An 11588-nucleotide genomic window follows, 5' to 3' on the forward strand; every position below is an offset into this window, starting at 1 on the left:
CTTTCTAGTTTTACAAATAAGGCACAAAGCTCCTTTTTTTAGTTAAATTGTATACATATATCCTTATATTTTTAACATTCAAATCTTCTACCTTTAGCTTGTTTCCCATCTATGCTTTATTCACGGAGTTGATGATCACTGAGTTTGTGAGACTCACCCTCTTATTTCCTTTTGCAGATAAGTAATCGATTTGAGTGCATCACTCAGCACATTGAAAATAACTACAACATAGGTAATGGCATCTCTTAGACTTCCACTCTGAGTCGCTCCATTGCCTAGAGGTCATGTTGTGTGGAATAGCCAGACTTATAAGATTAATAGCTTATTAGAAATGTATTTACTAAAACTTGAGGTTATGTAATGATTACCACTTAATATGTTGAAATTATTGTGGAGTTATCAAACCAGGTTATTGGTATCTCAATGCCACGTTTTAAATATTGAGTTTATTTGGTTTAAGTAAACGATAGCCTTAATCTTACAAGTCGATTTTAAATTGTCCGAAATCTTAACTAAGACTTGTTCAAGATTTGGCAGGTTCATTCGTAAGTCTCGAACGTCGATAATGATCAGGGAAAAGGTCGTTACAACTTCCACCTCCAAGTTCCATAAAAGGTATTAGAAGTTTCCTTGGACACACTGGTTTTTATTGATGAATCATTAAAGATTTTTCTAAAATTGCTAAACCTTTGTGTAATCTTTTAGAAAAAGATGTCCCATTTAATTTTGATGATGTATGTTATGTTGCATTTGTAAAATTGAAAACAATTTGACATATGCTCCTATTATTGTAGTTCTTGATTGGTAATTCCCATTTGAGGTTATGTGTGATGCTAGTGACTATGCTGTAGGTGCAGTGTTAGGATATAGAAAAGATAAAGTTTTTCATTCTATATATTATGCTAGCAAAACCTTGACTAAAACTCACATGTATTATGCAACTACTGAAAAAGAATTATTAGCTATTGTTTATACATTTGACAAGTTTTGTTCATACTTGATTGGTACAAAAGTTATCGTTGATACTAACCACTTTACAATTAAGTATTTGATTGCTAAGAAAAATGCCAAGCCAAGGTTGATAAGGTGGATTTTGTTGCTACAAGAATTTGTTTTGGAAATTGGACACAGGAAAGGCTCAGAAAATCAAGTAGCAAACCACTTTTAGAGGTTAAAGAATGACAACCAAGAAGAAGGAAAGGTTGAACTTCGAATGGATTATCATGTGACATATATTTAATCAACTGAGCAAATGATGCGAGCTTATGTTGTGCATGTTGGAATGCCCATGGCTGTTTTTTTATTTTGCCAGCTAATCCCACAGTGGAAGACCAGAATAATGATGATGAAAAGGATAATTAGTTAAGGTTAACAGCAAGTCAGGGGAGTAATCCTTTTTCTTACATTTCATAACAATAGGGACAATGTTATTTTCAAGATTGGGGGTGAATTTTCAATTTTTAAGATTTATTTTCTTTATGGTTTTACTTTTTAAGTTAGTTAAGTTATTTATCATCCACTTTGTTTCATGTTTTTAGAACTTGAGCTAGATTTAATTACGCTAATTTCTTTTAATTTACCTATCTAATGATGAGAACTTAGTTATATTCTTATCTTGATTCTTTGAAACATGTGAATATTGTTTGAGTATTATGTAAAGTCTTATGTTAAGTGTCATGGTTAGGATGTGATTTCTATAACTTGAGCACCATATCTTTTACTTAGATTCATTGTACATATTTAGAGAAGGTTTAGGTGAATGTGAAATTTTGAATTATGTCTACATTTCTAAAATTTGTTTGATTCTCTTTCGAGGTGAAATCCTAGGCTATACATAGTTATGGAGATGATTTAGGCTAATTTTGGACCATTTGAAATTTTTGAGCCAACCTTGCTATATATTTATCCTTATAATTACCCTTTAAGCCTAATGTAACCTTTTCTTTGTTTAAACACTTATTTAGTAACATAGACCCTTATATAAAATTTTTCAATTTTTACATCCCTCATTCCCAAGTGCATAAGTCAATTTAGGAAGTGTAATGAGCTAGATAGTGAAAAAAGGTAGTAAAGAAGAAAAATGATAAAAGATCAAAAGTATGATTGTTTTAATTTACTACCTAATTAAAAAAAATAATTTTAGGGGTGTAATATTGAGAAAAAAGAAAAAGAAAAAGGGGAGAAAGAGAATAAAGTGTTAAACGAAAGAAAGAGTTTTATACAAAAGGGATGAAACTGGAGAAAAAGAATAAAACTCTTTATAGGTCCTAAAATGTCTAAGTGCTTAAGGTGATTTAAGCCATTTAATATCCCATATCCTACCTTGACCCTAATCACACATTACAAGCTTGATAAAGTCTTGTTGATCCTTGACTTAGTATTAGTCTACATTAGTGGAGAGAGAGATGAAAAGCAAATTTATGGAATTTCTACACTAATTTGAATTTTGTATACGTATAAACTTATTCGGATTGTATAATGTTTTAGGTGAAAAAATTGCACACACACACACACGAAAATCTACTTGACTATGAGCTTGCATTTGAATTATACATGAACTTGAATAATATTTATATGTTGCTTAGAGTTGATATTATGGATTAACTTATGAGGATATTTAAATGATTGTTGAGTTGGTGCAATTTATTTCTAGTTAGGTTGTTTTGCTTATTTATGTTATTGCATTTTAATTCATGTTTTGCTCGAGGACTAGGAAAATTTTAAGTTTAGGAGTGTGAAACTCTATTATATAGAGCTATTTTGACATATTTTGGGGACTTAAATAATTAGATCTTTGAGATTTTAGGTTTAGATTTTAGTATTGTAGGTGTTTTTCTTTGTTAAGTTTGATTACATGTTGATTAGTTTACTTTAAGTTATTGTTAGTTAATTTTATATTACTTTGTTTAAAATTACTTTAAGTATAGTTATTGTTGATTTGTCTTATTATTCTTGTAGGAAATTCAAATGGTGATGGCTTTATTCGTACATATTGTAGTGTTTTGAACATAACTTGAGCTACAGTAGTTTAATTGACATGATTTTTGAACCAATGGAAAGCTAGAAAGCTATAACTTTCATGTTTGTCACATTTCTAGTTTGAAACAGATCGAGGTGAATATCTCATTGGAAAAGGCTAGACTACTGCAATTTTACACAAGACAACACAAAGGAATGGGGGTCAAAGACTTGAGTTACTCAAAGCTATGGCATCAAAGTGCATCAAGACACCATACTTCATCTAGTGAGCACGATGCCATGATGCTAAGGAGGGTAAGGCTGTGACACCACAAGGAATGTGGGCAACATAGTAGAGCCTGAGAGTAGAGCGTCATGGCACTAAAGAAGTAAGGTTGTGATGCAGGAAGAAAAAAAATGCGTCATACTTCATCCTAAGGCTAGGGCACTATGGCGCCAAGAAGACCAAGGTTGTGGCTCCAAAAAGACTTCCAAAATCTTCAATATAAGCAATAGTAACATACTGCAACTATTACCATTTGATAGTCGATTCCAATAAGATTTGAAGGGCAAAATCACCAGTGGCATCACCATCCAATCTCGTTCCTTGCAGCACATAGTTTTGAAGTAACTCGGGTGGTTGTAGACAATGGCATCATCGACTTCAGGCATCGCATATGACTATCATTGATTTAGTACATACAAATATACGTATCAAACGAGTGATATAGACAGTAAGTCTAGAATCATATCCCATAAGGATTTGCTCCAAATTGTTTACTAAGTACAAAAATTATGACAGTTCAATCTTATTTAAGTAAGTTGATTATGTAGATAATTAGTTAAAACTAAATTTAATCAACAAGTAAACTAATTAATGAAAGCTAAAAATTCACTAGAAAAAGGCATTAGATTATAAACTAAGATTATGGGTTTATTTAACACTTCATCCAACATCTATTCCTCTCAATGTTTATATTCATGGGTAGCTTTGCTAACCTAAAATCCAAACTTATGTACAAGTCTCTGTTGAGATACTTGCACAAATACCTAACTTAATTGGGTCACTATATGTCTATAATAATCAATTAAATAAGATTCATTAAGCTAGGGTTCTAATTTGGCTATGTATGGCATTTAGGTGTATGTCTATCCTAATTGTTAATCAAATCACTTAAGTGATGTGCACATACACTATTTTAACCTTAGTCCATCTAAAAACACTCTATCGAGTCTTATTCACAAATTATTCAATTGTTGGCTAGATAATCAAAAGCATTATGAATAAATTTGAATAAACAAAATCATACCCATTCATAGTAAATAAAATAGAAACAAATATTCAAATTATAAGTTGAAATCCATGACAATTCTAAAAAGATAGTTTAGCTCATAATATCTAATAAAAACATCATCTAAACAAAAGTAACCATTAATCCAAGTTAAAGAAAATAAGAGAAACAAAAAAGTAAAGAGAGAAACTAATAGTTTGAAGCTTTTAATCTCAATTCTCCTCCAAATTTTCTTACTTTCGTACTTTGTTTCTGACTCTTTTTTTTTTAGAATAGTTGCTTGTTGTCTTTCTTTTAAAACCTCTAAAAAAGGTCTTATAAATAGAATCTAATATCCTTAATTTCCAAATTCCTATGAAAAGTTTATTCTTATGAAATCGAGTAAGATCAAAGTGACACATGACATGATTGTAAGGCCGCAGAAGAAATATGCCGAACCGATTGATTTGTCATCTTGAAAAGCAATTTGTAGTTACATTTGAACTTTTTTTAATTTAATATACTTAAATTTCATACTTCAATTCAATGTATTAGCTCTATAGCTTTCATGATCTCATGTTTTGAAATGACAAAGAAAAATGATTAACATGTTGCATGTAAGGAATTCTAGCATAGTGTGTAACAACCAAGGATTTTTTAAGGTTGGTGTGCAGTAACTTCGAATGTTAGGCATGGCGTGCACATCTTAGAATTTTAAGGCATAGCATATAGCATCTTAGGGTTTTTAAGCATAGCATGTATCAACCAATGATTTTTAGGCATGACGTATAATAATTAAGTGTTAGGCATGGAGTGAAGTAACTAATAATTTTTACGATTAGCATGTAGCAACCAATTACTTTTAAGCATTGCGTGTGGCAACCAATGATTTTTAGGTAGGCTGTGTAATAACTAAGCATGGCATGTAACAATATTTAATTTGTTCTGATGGGGTTTTATACAAAAACACTAAGACGAGTCATTTTCAACACAACTTGCGAACCAAAACGTCAAATTTTCTCAACTTTCTTCATTCTCTATGTTTTTTTGATGATTTGCCTCCGATTAAAGAGTTTGTGATGCATTTTCATCAATCAAACTAACTCAATTCCCTATCCAAAATAGTTGTTTTGGGTAAACTTTGAAGAAAATCCCTTGTGAAACCTTACATTTAGAAATTTCAAAGTCTTGGGTTTATTTATGTCTAGTCTTTGAATTGATCCGATTAAAAGCTATATCTAACATCTCAGATCATTTATATAGTTTTATTTCATCTAAAACACTTAACAATCTAAATCCATAAATGGCCACCAACCCCAACAGGGGCAGAGCTAGAGCATTTTTGAAAATGGGCCAAATAGAATAAGATATTAAACAATCAAATAGAATATTATATATAATTTAATTCTCACTCGTCTAAAAGATTAAATAAAATTCACAATACATTCAGCATACAAAAAAATACACATTAATAATAATGATGGTATTATATTCATTTATTTATATATATATATATATGACCAAATGGAATAAGAAAAGGAGTCCCTCTCATTCTTTGCATGCAAGAGTGAAAGAGAGAATAATTTATCAAATTCAAATAAATTGCCTCTTGAGTAGCTTTCTACACAAAATGAGTAGCTTTCTGAGGAAGCTCTCACTTATTTTCTATTTGTCTCTTAAATTGCTAATTAACATATTGGGCTATTAGGTTAAACTATTGAGATATAATATGTTATGATAGGCTATTATGTTGGATTGTTAAGATATAATATGTTATCATAGGTTTAGATTTATACTAAAACTTAGTGGGTTTGGGTTACTATAGTCACTTTTATCTTTTTAAAAATTTTATAGGCTTAACAAATTAAGTTATAATTATTTGTTAGGCTTAATTAGCAATATGTTGACCATAATCACTCTAATTTCATCAAATGGTGTAAGGAATAAAACTAATTATTAAATAAAAAAATTATTTTAAGGGTCATTAAAAATATACATAATAAATAAAATTGAAAGAAATATAATCATTTCATTCTATCAATTTTTATGTATATTCGTGTTATTTAAAGTTAAAAAAATATATGCTAGAACGCATTTGTTATTCTGAATAGAAACTGATACATTGATGAAATTCTAAATAATAGTGCAACACTACAACTTATGTTTGAGAATTACATAATAATTTATTAATTTTTAAAGAATTAAATCATAGAAAATAAAATCCACATAACAGAAAAAGAACATGACAAGTAGAAGATAGAATCCATCTATAAAATAATAAAAAGAAAGAAAAAGAATATGGTTGATAGTTCGTAGAAATTTATGGATAAAAATTTATAAAGATTTAAAACATATGAGTAAATAAAATAGAAATGAAAAAAAAAGTAAAAATAAAAATAATAATATAAATTGAAAGAAAAAAATTTTCAAATTGAGTTAGTCATATGGAATTATTTTGTTATTCTTTATTTGTATTAATTATTAAATAAAAAATTATTTTGAGGGGCCATTAAGAGAATTTAAAAAAATTTAAAAAGTTTATATTGTATGGAAAAACCTTTAAAATTTTTTTTGGGGGGGGGGGGTGGCTTAAAGAGTCTCTGCCCTTAAGCCCTAAGCACATGAAAACCATTGATCGCCATCTTGATGGTAACAACAGCATTGATAGTAGTATTGACAAATTCAATGCTTTAAATAATGCAACTCTATCTCACATCTTGTCCTTACTTCCCATGAAAGATGTAGTCCACACCTTCGTTTTATCAAGTAGGTGAAGGTTTCTTTCCATTTCAATTTCTACTCTTTTTTTGATGATTCATATACAAAATCTGTATTCATAAACTTTATGAATAGAGTGTTGTTGTTTCATAATGCGAAATGTATTGAAAGAGATTTTGTCTCCATTTTCATGGATTATATGAAGATCTTGATGGTTATCGACTTTTTGGGTAGATTTATTTTCATTACGGAAAAGTGTGCAAGAACTTTATTTACAGATATTGATTATAGATTCTAGTGCAGGCTATTTGTGAGTATCTTTACAAATAAGACAAGTAGGAAATTGGAATTACATGTTCGTCATATTATCATGACCATTCCTACTCATGTTTGCCTTTTAAGCCTGAAAAGTCTCCATGTTGACAGTGTAGACTTTATAGATAATGATTCTTTTCGAAGGCTTTTGTCTGGGTGCCTTATGCTTGAAGAGTTGTTCATATAGTCTTTCGAGAATTTTCACAGTCTAACAGAGTTAGTTATTTCTAAACCTTCACTATAGAGATTAACTCTATCTCATCATCATGATAACTCAAATCAAGCTTTTCATGTTGCCATTGATGCTCGAGTCTTGTCTACTTCAATAACTTTGGTGGTATAGCAAACGACTATTCATTAATAAACCTACACTCTTTTCTGAACGCTGAAATGAGTGCTTTACATCTTCATTTAGTTAAGTTGGTTGACCTTGATGCTATAACTAATTTGTTAAATGGAATTAGTAATGTTCGATCACTTTCTTACAATGATGATTACGATGAGTTCACTAACTATTTCTTGTTGATGCTACATATTTGTCAATTATAACCAGGGCAAATGTCCCATCATTGGCAGTATTAAAAGAGACCTTAAAAGGATGCTTGTAAATTCTTGCATGATGGATTTATGGTTTTTAATAGTGTAATATATTGAATTTGTAGTTTTATTGCACTTTATAATCTTACACTCCCTTTTTACATTATTATTTTGAATTTATAGTTTTATTGCACTTTATATCTGATAACTCTATTATATAGAGTTATTTTGACTCATGGAGCTAAGTAGCTAGATTCTTGAGATTTATGTTCGATTTTAGCATTATAGTGTTTTTTTAGTTTAAGTTTGATTATTTGTTAAGTGATTAATTTAAGTTATTTTAGTTAAATTTTAGGTTATTTTATTTTAAATTACTTTAAGAGTATTATTGCTAATTTCTCCTATGGCTTTTGTAGGAAATGATGAAAAAGACCATTTGATGAAAATACAGTGCAAGTATGGTGATAACTTCATTCGTATATGTTTCAATATTTTGACCATAACTCTTTCTAAAAAACTCCAAATGAGGTGATTCTTTGACCAATCAAATTATAAGAAGAAGGGAAACAATTTTTATGTTCACCAATTGGCCCAGTTATGATTGGATCATGGTCAAAATATTTGTCAATTCGACCACTGCAGCAGGATGTAAAAGACTGAACATGATGCAGTATTTGGAGCAAATCTTTCAATGCAGAAGTCCAATTGATGCGATTTTTAATCCACTGGAAAGTTAAGAGACAGGGATAAAACTTTATGTTTACTACTTTGCCCAGTTCTTAACATATCAGGGTGAAACTCATGTTTGAAGTTGATAGACTGCCACAGCGCTGGAGAACAAGGCTGCAGCGTTGATGAAAGGAAGCACACATACAAAATTCCAGAGAGCTCAGCGCTGCAGCGCTGGAGAAGTAGCGCCGCAGCGCTGCGGCGAATTCCTAAAAAAATAAAGGACATTAACGGAATTTCGCAAAACTTAGGTTATTGGAGCCTATTTAAGAGACTTTTTCAGAGATTTTTGAGGCAGCAAGAGAGGCAGCAAGAGAGGCAGCAAAGGAGGCAGCAAAAACTATTCTAGAGATTTGGAGCCAAGAACAAAGCAAGGAAACAAGAGAATTGGAGAGAGAATCAAGATCATACATCTCTAACTATAGTTTTCTTTCTTACCTTTGTGTTTTTTTTTCTATTTTCTTTGACTTGGATTCATGGCTAAATTTCTTTGGATATTGTCTTTATTAGATATTATGAACTAATTTATTTTTCTAGGATTGCAATTGAACTCACATGTAATCTAGATTTTTATCACTTTCTTGCTTATTTCAATGGGATTTGAATTGTTTATTCCAATTTGTTAATGCTTTAATTGCATGGCCACCAATTAAATTGATCTAGAAACCTAAACAAACTTGGAAAGGGAGTTTAGTGTAGACTAAAATTGGGATAGCATATGATCATATTAAGTGATTTGCGTATAGGATAGGGATATACCTATAGGCCATATGTAGCCAAATTAGAGCCTGAACTTAATGAGTTTGTTTTAATTTCAATTCACATAGGATATAGTGTTTTGGTAAAATAGATATTTTTATAAGATGAGTTGGGAGACCCTTATAAATAATTTAGGACTCTAGGTTAGCAATTCAAACCATTGAGATAAGTTAAGGAAGAGAGGTAAGATTTAGATGAAGTGTGAGGGATATTGTAATCCTAGGCTTGTTTGATTTGATATTTATTTGAGTATTTATTATTTTGATTTTTCTTAATTTAATTCTGCTAAACTTAGTTTGATTTGATATATTTTGATATTGTTTGGATAAGATTAATTTGCAATAATTTTAGTACTTAGTAAACTTTAGATCAATTCCCTGCGGATCGATACTCTACTTGCTAATAATCTATCTATTCGATACGTATACTTGCGTGGTAGAATTTTAACTGACAAGTTTTTGGCGCCGTTGCCGGGGAATTGTTTCTAGAATTTATACTAATACTAATACCAAGCAATTTAGTCTTACTTCAAATTTTATTTTTCTTGTTTTAATATTAGATTTTGTTTGTTCGCAGATCTCTTTGGTCATTGCATGCAAAGAAGAAACAACTTGAATCTTGTTCCTTTTGATCCTGACATAGAAAGAACTTTTAGAAGACATCGAAGGAGAATTTACAAGTTGCAACTTTAAATCACAATGGCTGAGGATAACAATAATAATGGCAATAATGCCATTAATTTGGTTCCGAAGCAAATAGAGCACTACGGATTATGCTGTTCCTCTTGTGCAAGGTTTGCACCAAAGCATTAGAAGACCTTCCATCAATGCGAATAATTTCGAAATTAAGCCAGCTTACATTCAGATGATTCAGTCTTCAGTCCAGTTTAGTGGATTACCTAGTGATGATCCTAATTCTCATCTGGTAAATTTCCTAGAGATTTGTGACACCTTCAAGTACAATGGAGTAACTAATGATGCTATTAGATTGAGACTGTTTCCCTTTTCTCTGAGAGATAAAGCAAAAAGTTGCTTAATTCATTGCCTAATGGGTCTATCACTACATGGGAGGACTTGGCACAAAAGTTTCTAGCAAAATTTTTTCCACCTGCCAAGACTGCAAAGATGAGGAACGATATCACCTCATTCATACAATTTGATGGTGAGTCCTTGTATGAAGCCTGGGAGAGGTTTAAAGAACTACTGAGAAGATGTCCACATCATGGGATTCCTGATTGGTTGCAAGTTCAGACATTCTACAATGGGTTGGTTGGGTCAATAAAAACCATAATTGATGCTGCTGCTGGTGGGGCATTAATGAGTAAGAATGCTGTAGATGCCTACAATTTGTTGGAAGAGATGGCCTCCAATAATTATCAATGGCCTTCAGAAAGGTCCGGCTCGAGAAAAGCTGTTGGAGCTTATGAAATTGATGCATTCGGCACCTTAACTAATCAAGTAGCTGCGTTGTCCAAAAAGCTTGATACACTGGGAGTTCATGCAGTTCAAAATTCATTAGTTGTTTGTGAGATGTGTGGAGATAGTCATTCATATGATCAATGTCCATATAATTCCGAATCAGTCCAGTTCGTGGGGAATTTCAACAGGCAGCAAAATAACCCATACTCCAATACTTATAATCCTGGTTGGAGAAACCACCCAACTTTTCATGGACATTGCAGGGCTTCCAATCAAAACCCATCATGCCTCCTGGTTTCATCAACAAGCTAGACCACAAATTTCAGAAAGAAGTCCCAACTGGAAGAACTCCTCTTACAATTATATCCAAGACTGTGCAATAATCAAAGTCAAGGAGCCTCCTTGAGAAATCTTGAGACCCAAGTGGGACAGCTCGCCAATTCCATCAACAATAGACCTCAAGGTTCCTTACCCAGTGACACACAAATCAATCCTAAAGGTAAGGAACAATGCCAAGCAATCACTTTAAGGAGTGGAAAAGAGATTGAAGGGGTGAATCAAAAAGCAGTTGAATCTGAGATTGAACATGTTGATAAGGAAGGAATGTGTGAGAATGAAATTGAAATTCAACAAAAAGATGATGACAAGGCTGAAAATCAAGGAACCTCTCAAGTCATCCATCCTCCACCACCTTTTCCCCAAAGACTTCAAAAGCAAAACTTGAAAAGCAATTTCAGAAAGTTCTCAATGTCTTCAAGAAATTACACATAAATATTCTTTTGCTGAAGCTTTGAACAAATGCCCAGTTATGTCAAGTCTTGAAGGACATCCTCTCCAAAAAGAGAAAGCTAGGTGAGTTTGAAACTGTCTTCCTTACAGAAGA

The 11588-nt window shown here is 31.6% G+C and overlaps 1 protein-coding gene and 1 non-coding gene across 2 annotated transcripts; one reads left to right on the forward strand and one right to left on the reverse strand.

Annotated features, from left to right (window-relative positions):
• The first annotated feature begins 6850 nt into the window (after positions 1-6850).
• On the forward strand, positions 6851-11017 carry LOC149526518 (uncharacterized). The gene is given in 3 exon segments (XM_089785337.1): positions 6851-6995; positions 10081-10314; positions 10317-11017. Coding segments are annotated over 3 exon segments (1080 nt in total).
• On the reverse strand, positions 10409-10515 carry LOC149526519 (small nucleolar RNA R71). Its single transcript, XR_016351928.1, has one exon. It is a non-coding gene; the product is annotated as a small nucleolar RNA R71 (small nucleolar RNA).
• Positions 11018-11588: the final 571 nt, after the last annotated feature.

Source organism: Theobroma umbraticum, unplaced genomic scaffold (assembly GCF_002168275.2).
Source record: "Theobroma umbraticum cultivar Fairchild unplaced genomic scaffold, ASM216827v3 scaffold_89.0, whole genome shotgun sequence".
NCBI classification, from domain to species: Eukaryota; Viridiplantae; Streptophyta; class Magnoliopsida; order Malvales; family Malvaceae; genus Theobroma; species Theobroma umbraticum.